We start from the raw sequence: 11,600 nt of genomic DNA, 5'->3' as shown, positions 1-11,600 counted from the left end.
TCCCTCCTCCCTCTCCCTCCTCCCTCCTCCCTCTCCCTCTCCCTCCTTCCCCTCTTTACATTAGATATGTTGCATGGCATAATTTCTCAGGGATACACCTCAGCATGAGTTATCAAATGTATGCTACTCAGGGTTCAATTTTTATCCTGTTACATCTTATAAATAGTGATCATCCTACTCTTGTCTTGAAAACTTCAAAACTGGTTTCTCTTTCTATTCTTTCTTCACCTCATTTTTATAGACATATCTATATACACATAGTAAACGTAATGAACTTTCAACTTCTGTTAGTTTGTCTCTTCTGTTTCGCTGAATAGTGTTCTTATTTATATTTTCTTTCTGTTTATTTTCATTTCATCTCCGTTTTCATTTTAGGTAACAGTTCTGTCATTGAATAGTTTCACTCTTGTAACCAAGCTTTTATCTGTAAACAGTTCCTTAATTACACATGGTTGACTTTTAGAAAATTATACTTAAACTTTTCTTTACTTCAAACATGTTTTAATGTTTTTCAAACTTTAAAAGTTATTTGTGTATTGATTATTTTAATTGTATTTTCTTTACATTTCTGTGTCTATGCTTAACCTTAATTTCTGATATTGTTTGCTAATTACATTAAATATCTGTACTGTAGTGAATGTTTTAATAACTTATTTTCAGCTCACCAATACTTCTGTTTCAGCACATGCTAGTAAATATTCTCTGAATTTAAAAGAATAGTCATAGGAAGATATATCACATTTCTATTTCACAGAGGTAGCTATCAGTACATATTTAGTCATTTAACCTAATTTTTATAAATATGTTGCTTAAATCTTACTTCTTATTTTCTAAATGTCCTTTAAATTTGCATGTATATTTGTCTGTTTTTAATTTCAGTTTATACTGCTCTAGTTCATATTTTTGAAGCAATATTGTTGTGCGATTAAATATTTATCCACCTTGAATGAGAACAATATTTCATGTGGTTGCTTAGTGATAAAAGTTTCACACTAGAACTTGATGTCATTTCTTTCTTTTTTTCTGACTTACCTTTTGGCAATGTCTTTGTGTCCTCCAATTGATATATCTATAGTGAATTTCTATGGCCGCATAGAAAGTGCCATATGAAGATTTTCCATCAGGTTATATTTCTATTGATATGCATTTCAGGTATGCATTTTAAAATGCCCTTATGTCTCCGGCATTATTAACATGCTTTTAATTCATTTGAGAGTCGCTAAGGTATATAAAAGTCTTGCTCTGTTTCTATGCAGGAAAGATTTTTAAATAATCATATTTTAAGTTGAAATTTACACTTTTTTAGAAATGTTAGTATTTCCATCCTAGAGAGATTCTGAGTTTTGTATTTCAGTGTATCATATGAACAATTCAGTTCACAATTGAAAGTAAAATAAAAATGAGAAAATTGAAGTGAGAAAAATATAAGTAAAGGGAATACATAAGATTTTACAATATTATAACATACTTATATATTTAAAATATACTACAAAATATTAATAGCCAATATTATTATAACCGTATAAATACTGAAAAAATAAATTTCATTGGGGAAAGAACTTGGAAAATGATAATTATTTACTATATCTAAAGAAACAAAAATTATTATATTCACTATCACATCAATTTTTACTGATAATACGTGAGTGTACTAGACACTCATGACATAAATTTATATCATTTCATGTGAAATAATGTAATTTTCATATATAATTTCTACTTACATATATCATGTTTGTACATAACTTTTTTACATAGATCTATGTTGGCTAATTAGTAATTAAAGTACAAAAGAATAAAAATCAGCAATAAGACACTATTTACTAATACTTAAAGTAAAAGTTGAATTTATGTGTTTTAATTACTTAACTTAATATTAACATTTCAACATCAGATAAATGTCATCCTTATCTCTAAAATCAAGCTAGATTTCAAGCATTATTTTTATGTGTTTGGTTTAAGGTTTCCTGACTAATAAAATACATTTTGACTGAATCATAACAGTCAGTTTTCTAGCCATGGGAAATTTTATGCTTATGTATAATACAGTTGATTTGATGTCCTGTTTTATAAAATTAAATTGTGATGATCAACCTTTTTTCCTTTTTTAGGAATGGCAAACTCATTGAAGAAAATGAAAAGTATATTTTAAAGGGCAGTAATACAGAGCTTACTGTCAGGAATATAATCAATAAAGACGGGGGCTCGTATGTCTGCAAGGCCACAAACAAGGCAGGGGAGGATCAAAAGCAGGCCTTCCTTCAAGTATTTGGTAAGTATCACAGCACTGTGCTTGCAGCACAATATACATCCAAGGGGGAGGAAGTCAATGCTGACCTTCCTTCTGCTATCAAATGCAAACTATAAACTGTCCATAGACAAAACCCATTTCTTCATTTCAACAACATACATTCAATAATTCATTCTTTCAATATGTTCTTAAGAGTGAAATGAAGTAATATGCAGAATTTCATAGAATATTGACTGATTCTTAACAGATGGTAAAAGATAGGCCATGCACATTTTACCCAACTGTATGATGTAATATATTTCTGAATATCTATGCTCATACATCATTAATGGACATATGTTGAGATTGATATTATATTTGATATTTTCTAAATTTCTCATTTGAAAGGCTCTAGTTTAGAAATGTTTTTCTGTACCTTTAATTAGTGTCTTACCATCTTCAGAGACAACATGCAAACATTATTCATACCAAATAAGAGACATCTTTCTTGGGAAGTTTTCTGAGCCTATAGAATAGTAGAAGTATTGATTTTACTCTCATCATTTTGACCAAAAAAGAGACAGTTGCAACAAAACTGTGAAATCTACAGTTAAACAAGCTTGAGGCTTGAAATGATGCTGGCTCAGTGGTTACAAACACTGGGTTCAGTTCCCAAAACGCTGTGGTTTCATTCTTAGCACACAAGGTGGCTCACTACCTATCACGTGTAATTCCAGTTCCTTTGGATCTGCTGCCTCCTTCTGGCAGCCCCAATACAAAATTTGAAGAAAATTTATGAAACAATGAAAATTTGAATAATACCATGTTTCCAGAATGCTATGGGATCAGATTAGTCAGATGGCAGTGGATAAAGCCTGCCATTTAGACCAGGATGGTTTTGCAGACTCAAGGTCAGATCATGCTAAAATGATGCTTATCAAAGTCTTCAATTATGATGTATAGAAGAAGCAAAAGCCATACTGAGATTGTTCACAGAGAATGAAGAACACACAGACTTGAACTATAAAAATACAAGGAATCCTTTACTAATCTTTCTCACTTAAAATGTTATCTTCAACATTGGAGAAAGTAAATAACTATTCTTCAGCATTAGGTGAGTAGTTAGAAATGATAGTGAATATGATACAATTCCCAAGAAGAGGTGTTCAACTGCACAATCTGTCTGAGTAATGCAAAATACCACTTAGTCATTTCTTCTTCTAGCAGGATGTCAGTAAGTGAGAGCAAGAAGATAAAAGAAGATTACTGTGATTTCTATCTTTTGAAACACAAACTAATACACACCATATTGTGTCATTGTGGGATCACTTTTTGAAGCAAGAAGGATAAATTATTGGGTTTTAAAAAAGGATATATATCTATGGTAATGAAAGGAAGGAAATATAAAACTACTAAAAGTTTCTTTTTTCATGATTCTGGTATCAGGGGTCTTATTTTCTTATTTCTGTTTAAAAATTCTCCATTTCTTATTTAATTATACTGATAATTTATAAGCTATGTGAACTGATATGATAAAGCTAGATTTTAGTATCAAATTCCTTTTTATTTTGCTAAATAAGCAAAAAAGAAAGGAGAGAAAGAAAGAGAAGGAGCAGGGAGAGAGACAGACAGAGAAACAGAGAGACAGAAGCAAAGAAGAGGCATCTTCATGAGTGTTTCTTTTGCAGTAATCAAACACCATGCCATAAGTAACTTGGGAAAGAAAGGTTCATTTCATCCTAATGCTCTTAGGCTACAGATGAATGATTACATAGTGGAGTCAGAGTAAGAACTCCCCAGGCTTGCTCAGGTTGATTTCTTCACATCATAGGATCACGTGCCCAGGGATGGCACCACCCACAGTAGCATGGTCTCAACCATAGTAACTTTAAGTCAAGAACATTTTCCATAGGCTTGTCTACAGGCTAATTTGATGAAGGCATATTCTTAAATAAGGGTCTGTCTCCTCAGATGATGATGTGTCATGTTAATACTAACAAAATAATTCAAACAACAACGACAGAACCCCTGGAAACAGATAAAACAAAGACCAAATTTTAGATCACTATGTCATTATGTAACTGTCAAGGCAGTATATTTTATTATAAAGAAAATTTTATACCAGTATACTTAATGTTGTGTTCTATAGGGATATAGCTATAAAGAAATTGTTAATACTAGTTCGATGCTTAATCAAATTAAAGATGTAACTTACCACTTGTAATTTAATGAAGAAAATGCTTGAATATGTCTTTATGTCATACAAATTTTCAGTTACATATAACTAAATGTATTAGGTACCAAGAAACTTTAATAATTTGTCTACTTTGTTGAACTTATTAAGAGATAAAATACAATAAATAAATAAGCACATGTTTATAAATGTGTTTTTAATCTATGTGTGTTTACAGATAACTGGTTTTAAAGAGGAAATTTCAATTTTGTGACTTTAGGAAACCAATAATAGAATGTGTTAATTTGACAAAATTTAGTAAGGAATTATATTTTCTGTGGATCTGACATAACTATTATAATGAAAATAGGTAGGATTTTTATTTAGAATTGTCCCCCACCTTATTTGTATTTTTTGGTATTTTTAGAAAGTATGTTTTAACTGCCATTGAAGTAGTCATCTCACAGAGTTCAAATGTGTAATCAAAAGTCTGTTATAGAATTTTTTACTGTGAATAGTAACCATTTTGGTCCAATACCAATCGAATAATATGTATATTTTTTTACAGTACAGCCTCATATATTACAACTTAAAAATGAGACAACATCTGAGAATGGTCACGTCACACTCATCTGTGAAGCAGAAGGGGAGCCTATTCCAGAAATCACATGGAAAAGAGCCATAGATGGAGTCACATTTTCTGAAGGTGATAAGGTAATACTGTTGTTTCTAGAGTAAACCATTCGTAGGTATATAATTTACCCATTACCTTATATGAACCAAATAAATAATTTATTAAAACTACCACTATGCCAGTTTAAAATGATTGTAGTGAAGCAAATATAAGTCAATTACTAACAGGTAAAATGTATTTGAATAGATTACAAAGTCTTAGGTTTTTATTATTTGTAAAGCAACTTCTGTGGATGTTTCATATATACTGAATCTCTAAAAAAGGTACTGCTAGTTTGACTTCAATCTTCTCTGTATAAATTAAGTCATTAAAATCTGAGGTACCTACTCAGTCTTTCCCTTTCAGAAATGTTTCTGTGCATAGACTTATGAATTCATGTAATTAAAAACTGTAACAAAAAGATATCAGGATGATAGAGCTACAACATTTTGATCTGCTTTCACTACAGTAAACTGAAGTTATGCAGAACTCAGATATTACCAAGTGTTGCACTCCATGGGCTTTTGTTATTGTTAATTTTCATAATCATTCAGTTAAACTTTAGTATACACAGAAAACAGAGAAATAATATAGAATCAGAAAGGCAGAGAAAGGGGCAAAGACATTCCTGAAAATCAAAACCCTACAATAATGTTTATATAACATTATATGTATTGAATACTTTTAATGTCTACCTATACAAGCTGGTGTGTATATAATAAAGCGCCTCAAAGAACTAAATTTACTAAAGTGACAGTAGGAAAATGAGGAATCATTTTGTTTACAATACATCTCTTGCCCTATTACCTGACTATATTGTATTCAACATCACATTATGTTCGTAAATCGATAAGGTATAATAAATTGAGAAGTTGTCAGTTTTGTTCACTTCTCATTTAAAAGACTGTCTTTGATATGCCACATTTTTCAAGTGTTCTTTTAATGCCATTTTTATAGCAGTGTACATCTCATTAGAAAATAATTAATGATATTCACTAGGATTATTTTATATATTCCCTTAAAATACGAAAAACCCAAATGTGAGTGACCACCATCATTTTTTTGGAAGCATTACAGTTCCCCTTAATATTATGCCAGCTCAAAAACTTAGCGATCGGTATGGCATTGTTAGCAAGTATAAGATCAATTAATATTTGTAAATTAGTAAAACATTGTAAACATGGTAAATTTGTAATTTGTAAATTAGTGAAAACATTATCAGATATCTAAAATGGTAAGAGACCGTTTCATTTTAGCAAATTCCTATGAAAGAATCAAGTAATTACTTTCATACCATTACTCTTCTTAGGATATTCTCCACAGGTCACATATTCTGATTTATTATTATTTTCCTAGCTAAAAGTTCCTGCTTCTCTGTGTTAACACATTTTTTTATTTGACTTGCATCCTTATATCTATGTGCTGAACATGAAATGTATATTACCTGTTATTTCATCAATAAAGAAGCATCAAGAAAACAAAATATCTGACATTTGTTCTAATAGCAATGTACCGAGCCATTTCAAACTTACCACCCAGAAATTAATTTCTTACATAGCAGCTATGGAAAGAAATTTTTTTGATAAGCACTACCACTCCCAAAATAAACTTTTTAAAACATAATTTACATTCGTGAAGCAATTATAGAAATGGAATTTTAATATAACTTTATAGAGTAGACAAATTACTTGATTTCTATGATGACATTTCTCAACTGATTGCTGATAATCTAGGTGTCATATGACATTTCTGAAAGTGTTCCTAGTCTCAACAGAAAGTCCACAAATTGAAGAATTGAGCTGAGCATTGAAGGACATTGAAGGAATGCATATAATTATTTTTAAATCCATCCTTGACACATTTATATGCTCAGCTTTGTGAAATAACATTTGGATCATTTAATAAGACTACTTCCATGCTTACACTATTTTTCATGATGCTTATTAATAGCCTATTTTAATAACAAAATGAAAAGTATATTGTAAGTCTCATGTCAATATGTTTTCTTGTTCAAGTTATTTCATTACTCTTATAAACATGTGAATTTTGATTATGAATATTCTTTATAAACTGTGGCACCTATGGTCTGACTGAATATTAAAATTTGCAGGTTGGATTGAGATTGTATCATTTCTGTTATGGAATGTGACATGACATTGAATTTTCTATGATAATCACAAGGAGATACTGTAACAGTTCAGATTCCATATTCTCAACCTTGAAGTTAGTTCAATATTTCTTGTTCACAGCTAAGGAATATTTGATATGAGCCATATGTGTATTAATTCAGGAAACTTCTGGGAAATAAACTTTAACTTCTTGGCTCTTTATCAAGATGAAATTCAATAACTAGCTATTCCAATAAGAAAATATTATTAACAGTGCTGTGAAAGACACTGATTGAGACTTGAAAATACAACACAAAATAATCATAACATTCCAAAGAAAAGCAAATCAGGCTTTGATGAAACTGTAAATATATATGTCATAATAAATAATGTTATTTCATTCACTCTGTGTTTTAAAATACATACTAATTTTTCTCCAATAGCACGTAAGTGTACTTACCTTTGAAAACATTTTTAAAAGATAATATCAAGGCACCCTATTGCTTTTGTCTGTTTCACATTTGTGAAATTTATTAATAGAGATAGAGTAGTCCATGAATCGTTGCTACATGTAACTGAATCTATTTTTACTAAATTCCAAAATTAAATAAATGCACCCAAAACTGGTCTTTGTAACAGAACTTTCAGCCTTCAGCTATAGGATAAAAAATCACAAAGTTTCTTGCCATGAATGAGAACATAAAAAGAATAGTATCCTCTTTTGGAAAGCTCTTTCTTTTTTTTTTATTTTTTTTATAATTTATTTTTTCTCAAATCGTAATTCATTCACACAGGGGTTATAAACACAGAAAGGCAGGATGTGGGGAAGGGAATGACACTGGAGTGTGGGTGTTCAGGGGGAATACAGATATCTTCAGAACCGGGTATCGGCTGGGTGAAGGTTCAGGGGGCAAGTCACTATGACTCTGCCTATGACTCGCTTGTCCTTATCTAAGTTGGTATTGTCTGCCAAGGCTACCTATTTACAAGGTCTATGACTACTCAGGCTTGTAAATTTCCACAAAAGCTGCCTGTTTACATTAGCTTATAGCCATCTGTTTCAATGTCAGAAAGCTCTTTCTTAAAGACATAAAGAATGAGCATTGTGGAAGTATATTGGTAATATACATTACTGTAATATAGTAGTGAAGTGCTTGAATTGCAAGGCTGAAACCCTCCATTCATTTTAGAGATCATGTAAAAAGTGCCAAGTAAGAGTTTTCATGTCAGTATCACCTCGGTATTTATTATGACAATGTTAGATAGGCATAAGCAAGGTCGTCACCGTGGTTTCCTGGCTAGCCTGCCTTGCCTAAAAGGTCAGGAGTCAGTTCTGGGCTAGTAAGAGACCCCGCCTGTAAAAAGGTATTTGTGTGTGTGTGTGTGTGTGTGTGTGTGTGTGTGTGCGTGCGTGAGAGAGAGAGAGACAGAGACAGAGACAGAGAGAGAGAGAGAGAGGGAGAGGGAGGGAGAGGGAGAGAGAGGGAGAGCTAGAGAGAGAGAGAGAGAGCTAGAGAGAGAGAGAGAGAGAGAGAGAGAGCGAGAGAGAGAGAGAGAGAGAGAGAGAGAGAGAGAGAGAGAGAGAGAGAGAGAGAGAGAGGATGTACAGTTGCCATATTCAAAACAAAAAATAAGTATGAAAATTCTTTCTAATTTGTATAAAAGTCAGTAAAACATAACCTCATTTCTTACAGCCTTAAATAACAGAGATGAATACTCTAAGATATGTATGAAAATGAGTTTCTTCTCCATGTAATAAATATAAAAATATCAATGAAGTGTGCAAATAATTTACTGCTCTTGGTGACAATATCAACATTTTAGCAATCATTGACCACATAGTATATCATTTTTCAATAGATTGTGTTTCATAGGCAAGAATCTATTTATTATTGATACCTGTTGGCAATGAGAAAATCATGCCACTGAGGATATCGATCAAACTCCAGGGGATATCCTATGCATGTTCATGAGTAGTTGCCCAACACAAAATGAGATCTATGATTTTTTATTTATTTATTTGTTGGTGGTAGACATTTTAGTTTAGTGTAGTTTGGTGTAGTGTTGTATTGGTATTTGACCATTTGTTCTGATTTGTGTGTGTGTGTGTGTGTCTGTGTGTGTGTGTATGTATGCCTGTTCATGTGCTTGTGCGTGTGCCTGTGTGTGTGCGTGTGTGTGTGTGTGTGTGTGTGTGAGAGAGAGAGAGAGAGAGAACAAGAGAACAAGAGAACATAAAATTGAATGGGAGATGGGGAAGAATTCTCAGAGAAATTTTGAAAGGGAGAAAAATTTGGATCAAATTATATTGCAATGAAAAACATTTCCAAATTAAACAGGGTTTAAGAAAAAAAAGAAATGATTCCAAACTCTCATGATGAAAATGCATTTTCTTTTGCTCAAAATTGTGTAGATCACAAATTAATATGTTTAAATTTATATTGCATGATTTATTTACTTATAATTAGTATGATTGATGAAATTTCTGTTAAAATTATATATTAGAGTTGTGAAAATCCTCATTGTTTATAAACTAACTTAAAATTTTAATTTTGAATTTTAATATATGTTTTTAATAAAATTTACACAACCTGGAAATATATTTAATTAAATATATACAGCTTAAGCCAAAACAGAAATACTGAGATAGCATATACAATACCAATAGATTAAATATTCTGAATTGTCACATACTTACTAAGCAATCTAATTTCTTAGACTGTATAACATTTCACATTACAATACGTTTTGATCATTTTAAAAGATTGACTGATTAATGTATGATATTATGTCTAAAGTGTTTATCAACCATACAGGTAGTTAATACTTAATTTATCTACTTAATACTGTCAATTATTATTTTGAATCTTCCCTTCCTCAAATCATACACATTTATTGTTGACAGTTTTAAGTTTTTTGAATATATAAGTACAGTATTTAAAAAGATCTTCATGGTAAGGGCTAAAAGAAGAAATGGGACATATAAAATATTTCATATTCAAACTGAGAAAAGCATAGCTATTTTCTAGCACATTTGAAATTATGAAACCTTTTCACTACTACACACATTTTTGTGCTGAACTGATCTCATACAATTAAAAGTAATCAGGGTAAAATTGTGTCAGTGAATGCTGCCAGAAATGACATGTTATCGTCCTTCAATGAATGCTGTGTAGATAAATAGTCTGTGTTCCTGTTTGACACCAATTGTACACAAAGACATAATTCTGAGAATGTTTGCAATATAAACTATAGTAAACCTTTAAGTAAAATAGTTAGTTGCCCTACCAAAATATGCTATATTTAGAATATATATCACACTCCTCTTAAAAGGCATCCTTCATAGACATGCATGTTGATTTGTCCCTCACTGTCTCCTGTTTGACCTCAGTCGGACCATTCACTGCATTTTAAAATGCATGTGCAATGTTCAGTGAGATGAAACTCTCCATGATTTCTCCCCTCTTCCAAGACAGGAAATCAGAAACAAAAGTATCATGGACTTTTGATAACATTATCCTCCTCTTCCTTGTTTTTTCCTTGCATACCTTTGCAGTCCTTTGAGTTTTATTCCTAGTCATCAATTCATTTGTCATCCTTAAGGACATCCTATCCCTCCATCACTTAGCAATAAGTACCTAAACTAATTATTAAGGCAGTGGCAGGGAGAACAACACACTGATAAGCACAGCAAGTTTTCTTTATTTTTATTTTTTAATTTTTTTAATATTTGTAAAATGTGTTAAATTATTTTATTTATATACTTTCTAAATATTATCCTCTCCCAGTTCCCCCTCCCAAGGATCTTCATCCCATTGCCTTCCACCTTTGCGTCTGAGAGGGTGCTCTTCCCACCCTCCCCTCCACTCCCCTCCCCACCAATCAGACCTCCCCTTTCCCTGGGACAACAAATCTTTAAAGGATTAGGCCCATCCTACCCTACTGAGGCCAGACAAAGCAATCCTCTGCATGGAGCCTGGAGAAGCAAGGTTTTTTAAGACATTGTCATTCAAGAAATGTGCCAGATTAAGACCTCATGAAGGCTGGATGCCCCAGGGGGTGGGAATTTTGAGGGTGGGGAGGTGGAAGTGGGGGGGGTGTAGATAGAGGTTACATCCACAGAGAAGAAGGAGGAGGGGCGAGGGGATTGGGGGTTCCGAGGGGGTGGTGGGGGATGGGGTAAGGGGATAACATAGGAAATGTAAATAAATCATCCAATAAAAAAAAAAAAAGAAGAAGAAGAAGACAAAGAAAAAAAAAAAAGATTTTCTACCCATGAGAGGAAGCAAGTTTCTCTTAAATATTATCCTGGAAAATGGGTTTCTTGTCAGCTTTAGTGTTAAGTTGATAATAAATCTCCAAGAAGTGATCTCTCTCTCTCTCTCTCTCTCTCTCTCTCTCTCTCTCTCTCTCTCT

General features: G+C 32.2%; 1 protein-coding gene across 1 annotated transcript in view; it reads left to right on the top strand.

Annotated features, from left to right (window-relative positions):
- Ncam2 (neural cell adhesion molecule 2) overlaps positions 1–11,600 on the top strand; it is a 407,262-nt gene that overhangs the window by 255,313 nt on the left and 140,349 nt on the right. The window contains exons 7-8 of the mRNA XM_028757240.1: positions 2,112–2,272; positions 4,972–5,117. Of these exons, the coding sequence (XP_028613073.1) occupies positions 2,112–2,272; positions 4,972–5,117 (307 nt within the window). The remainder of the gene's footprint in view (positions 1–2,111; positions 2,273–4,971; positions 5,118–11,600) is intronic.

Source organism: Grammomys surdaster, unplaced genomic scaffold (assembly GCF_004785775.1).
Source record: "Grammomys surdaster isolate TR1022 unplaced genomic scaffold, NIH_TR_1.0 126153, whole genome shotgun sequence".
NCBI classification, from domain to species: domain Eukaryota; kingdom Metazoa; phylum Chordata; class Mammalia; order Rodentia; family Muridae; genus Grammomys; species Grammomys surdaster.
Note: the sequence above shows the minus strand (reverse complement) of the source record. Positions and strands in the feature narration are given on the sequence as shown.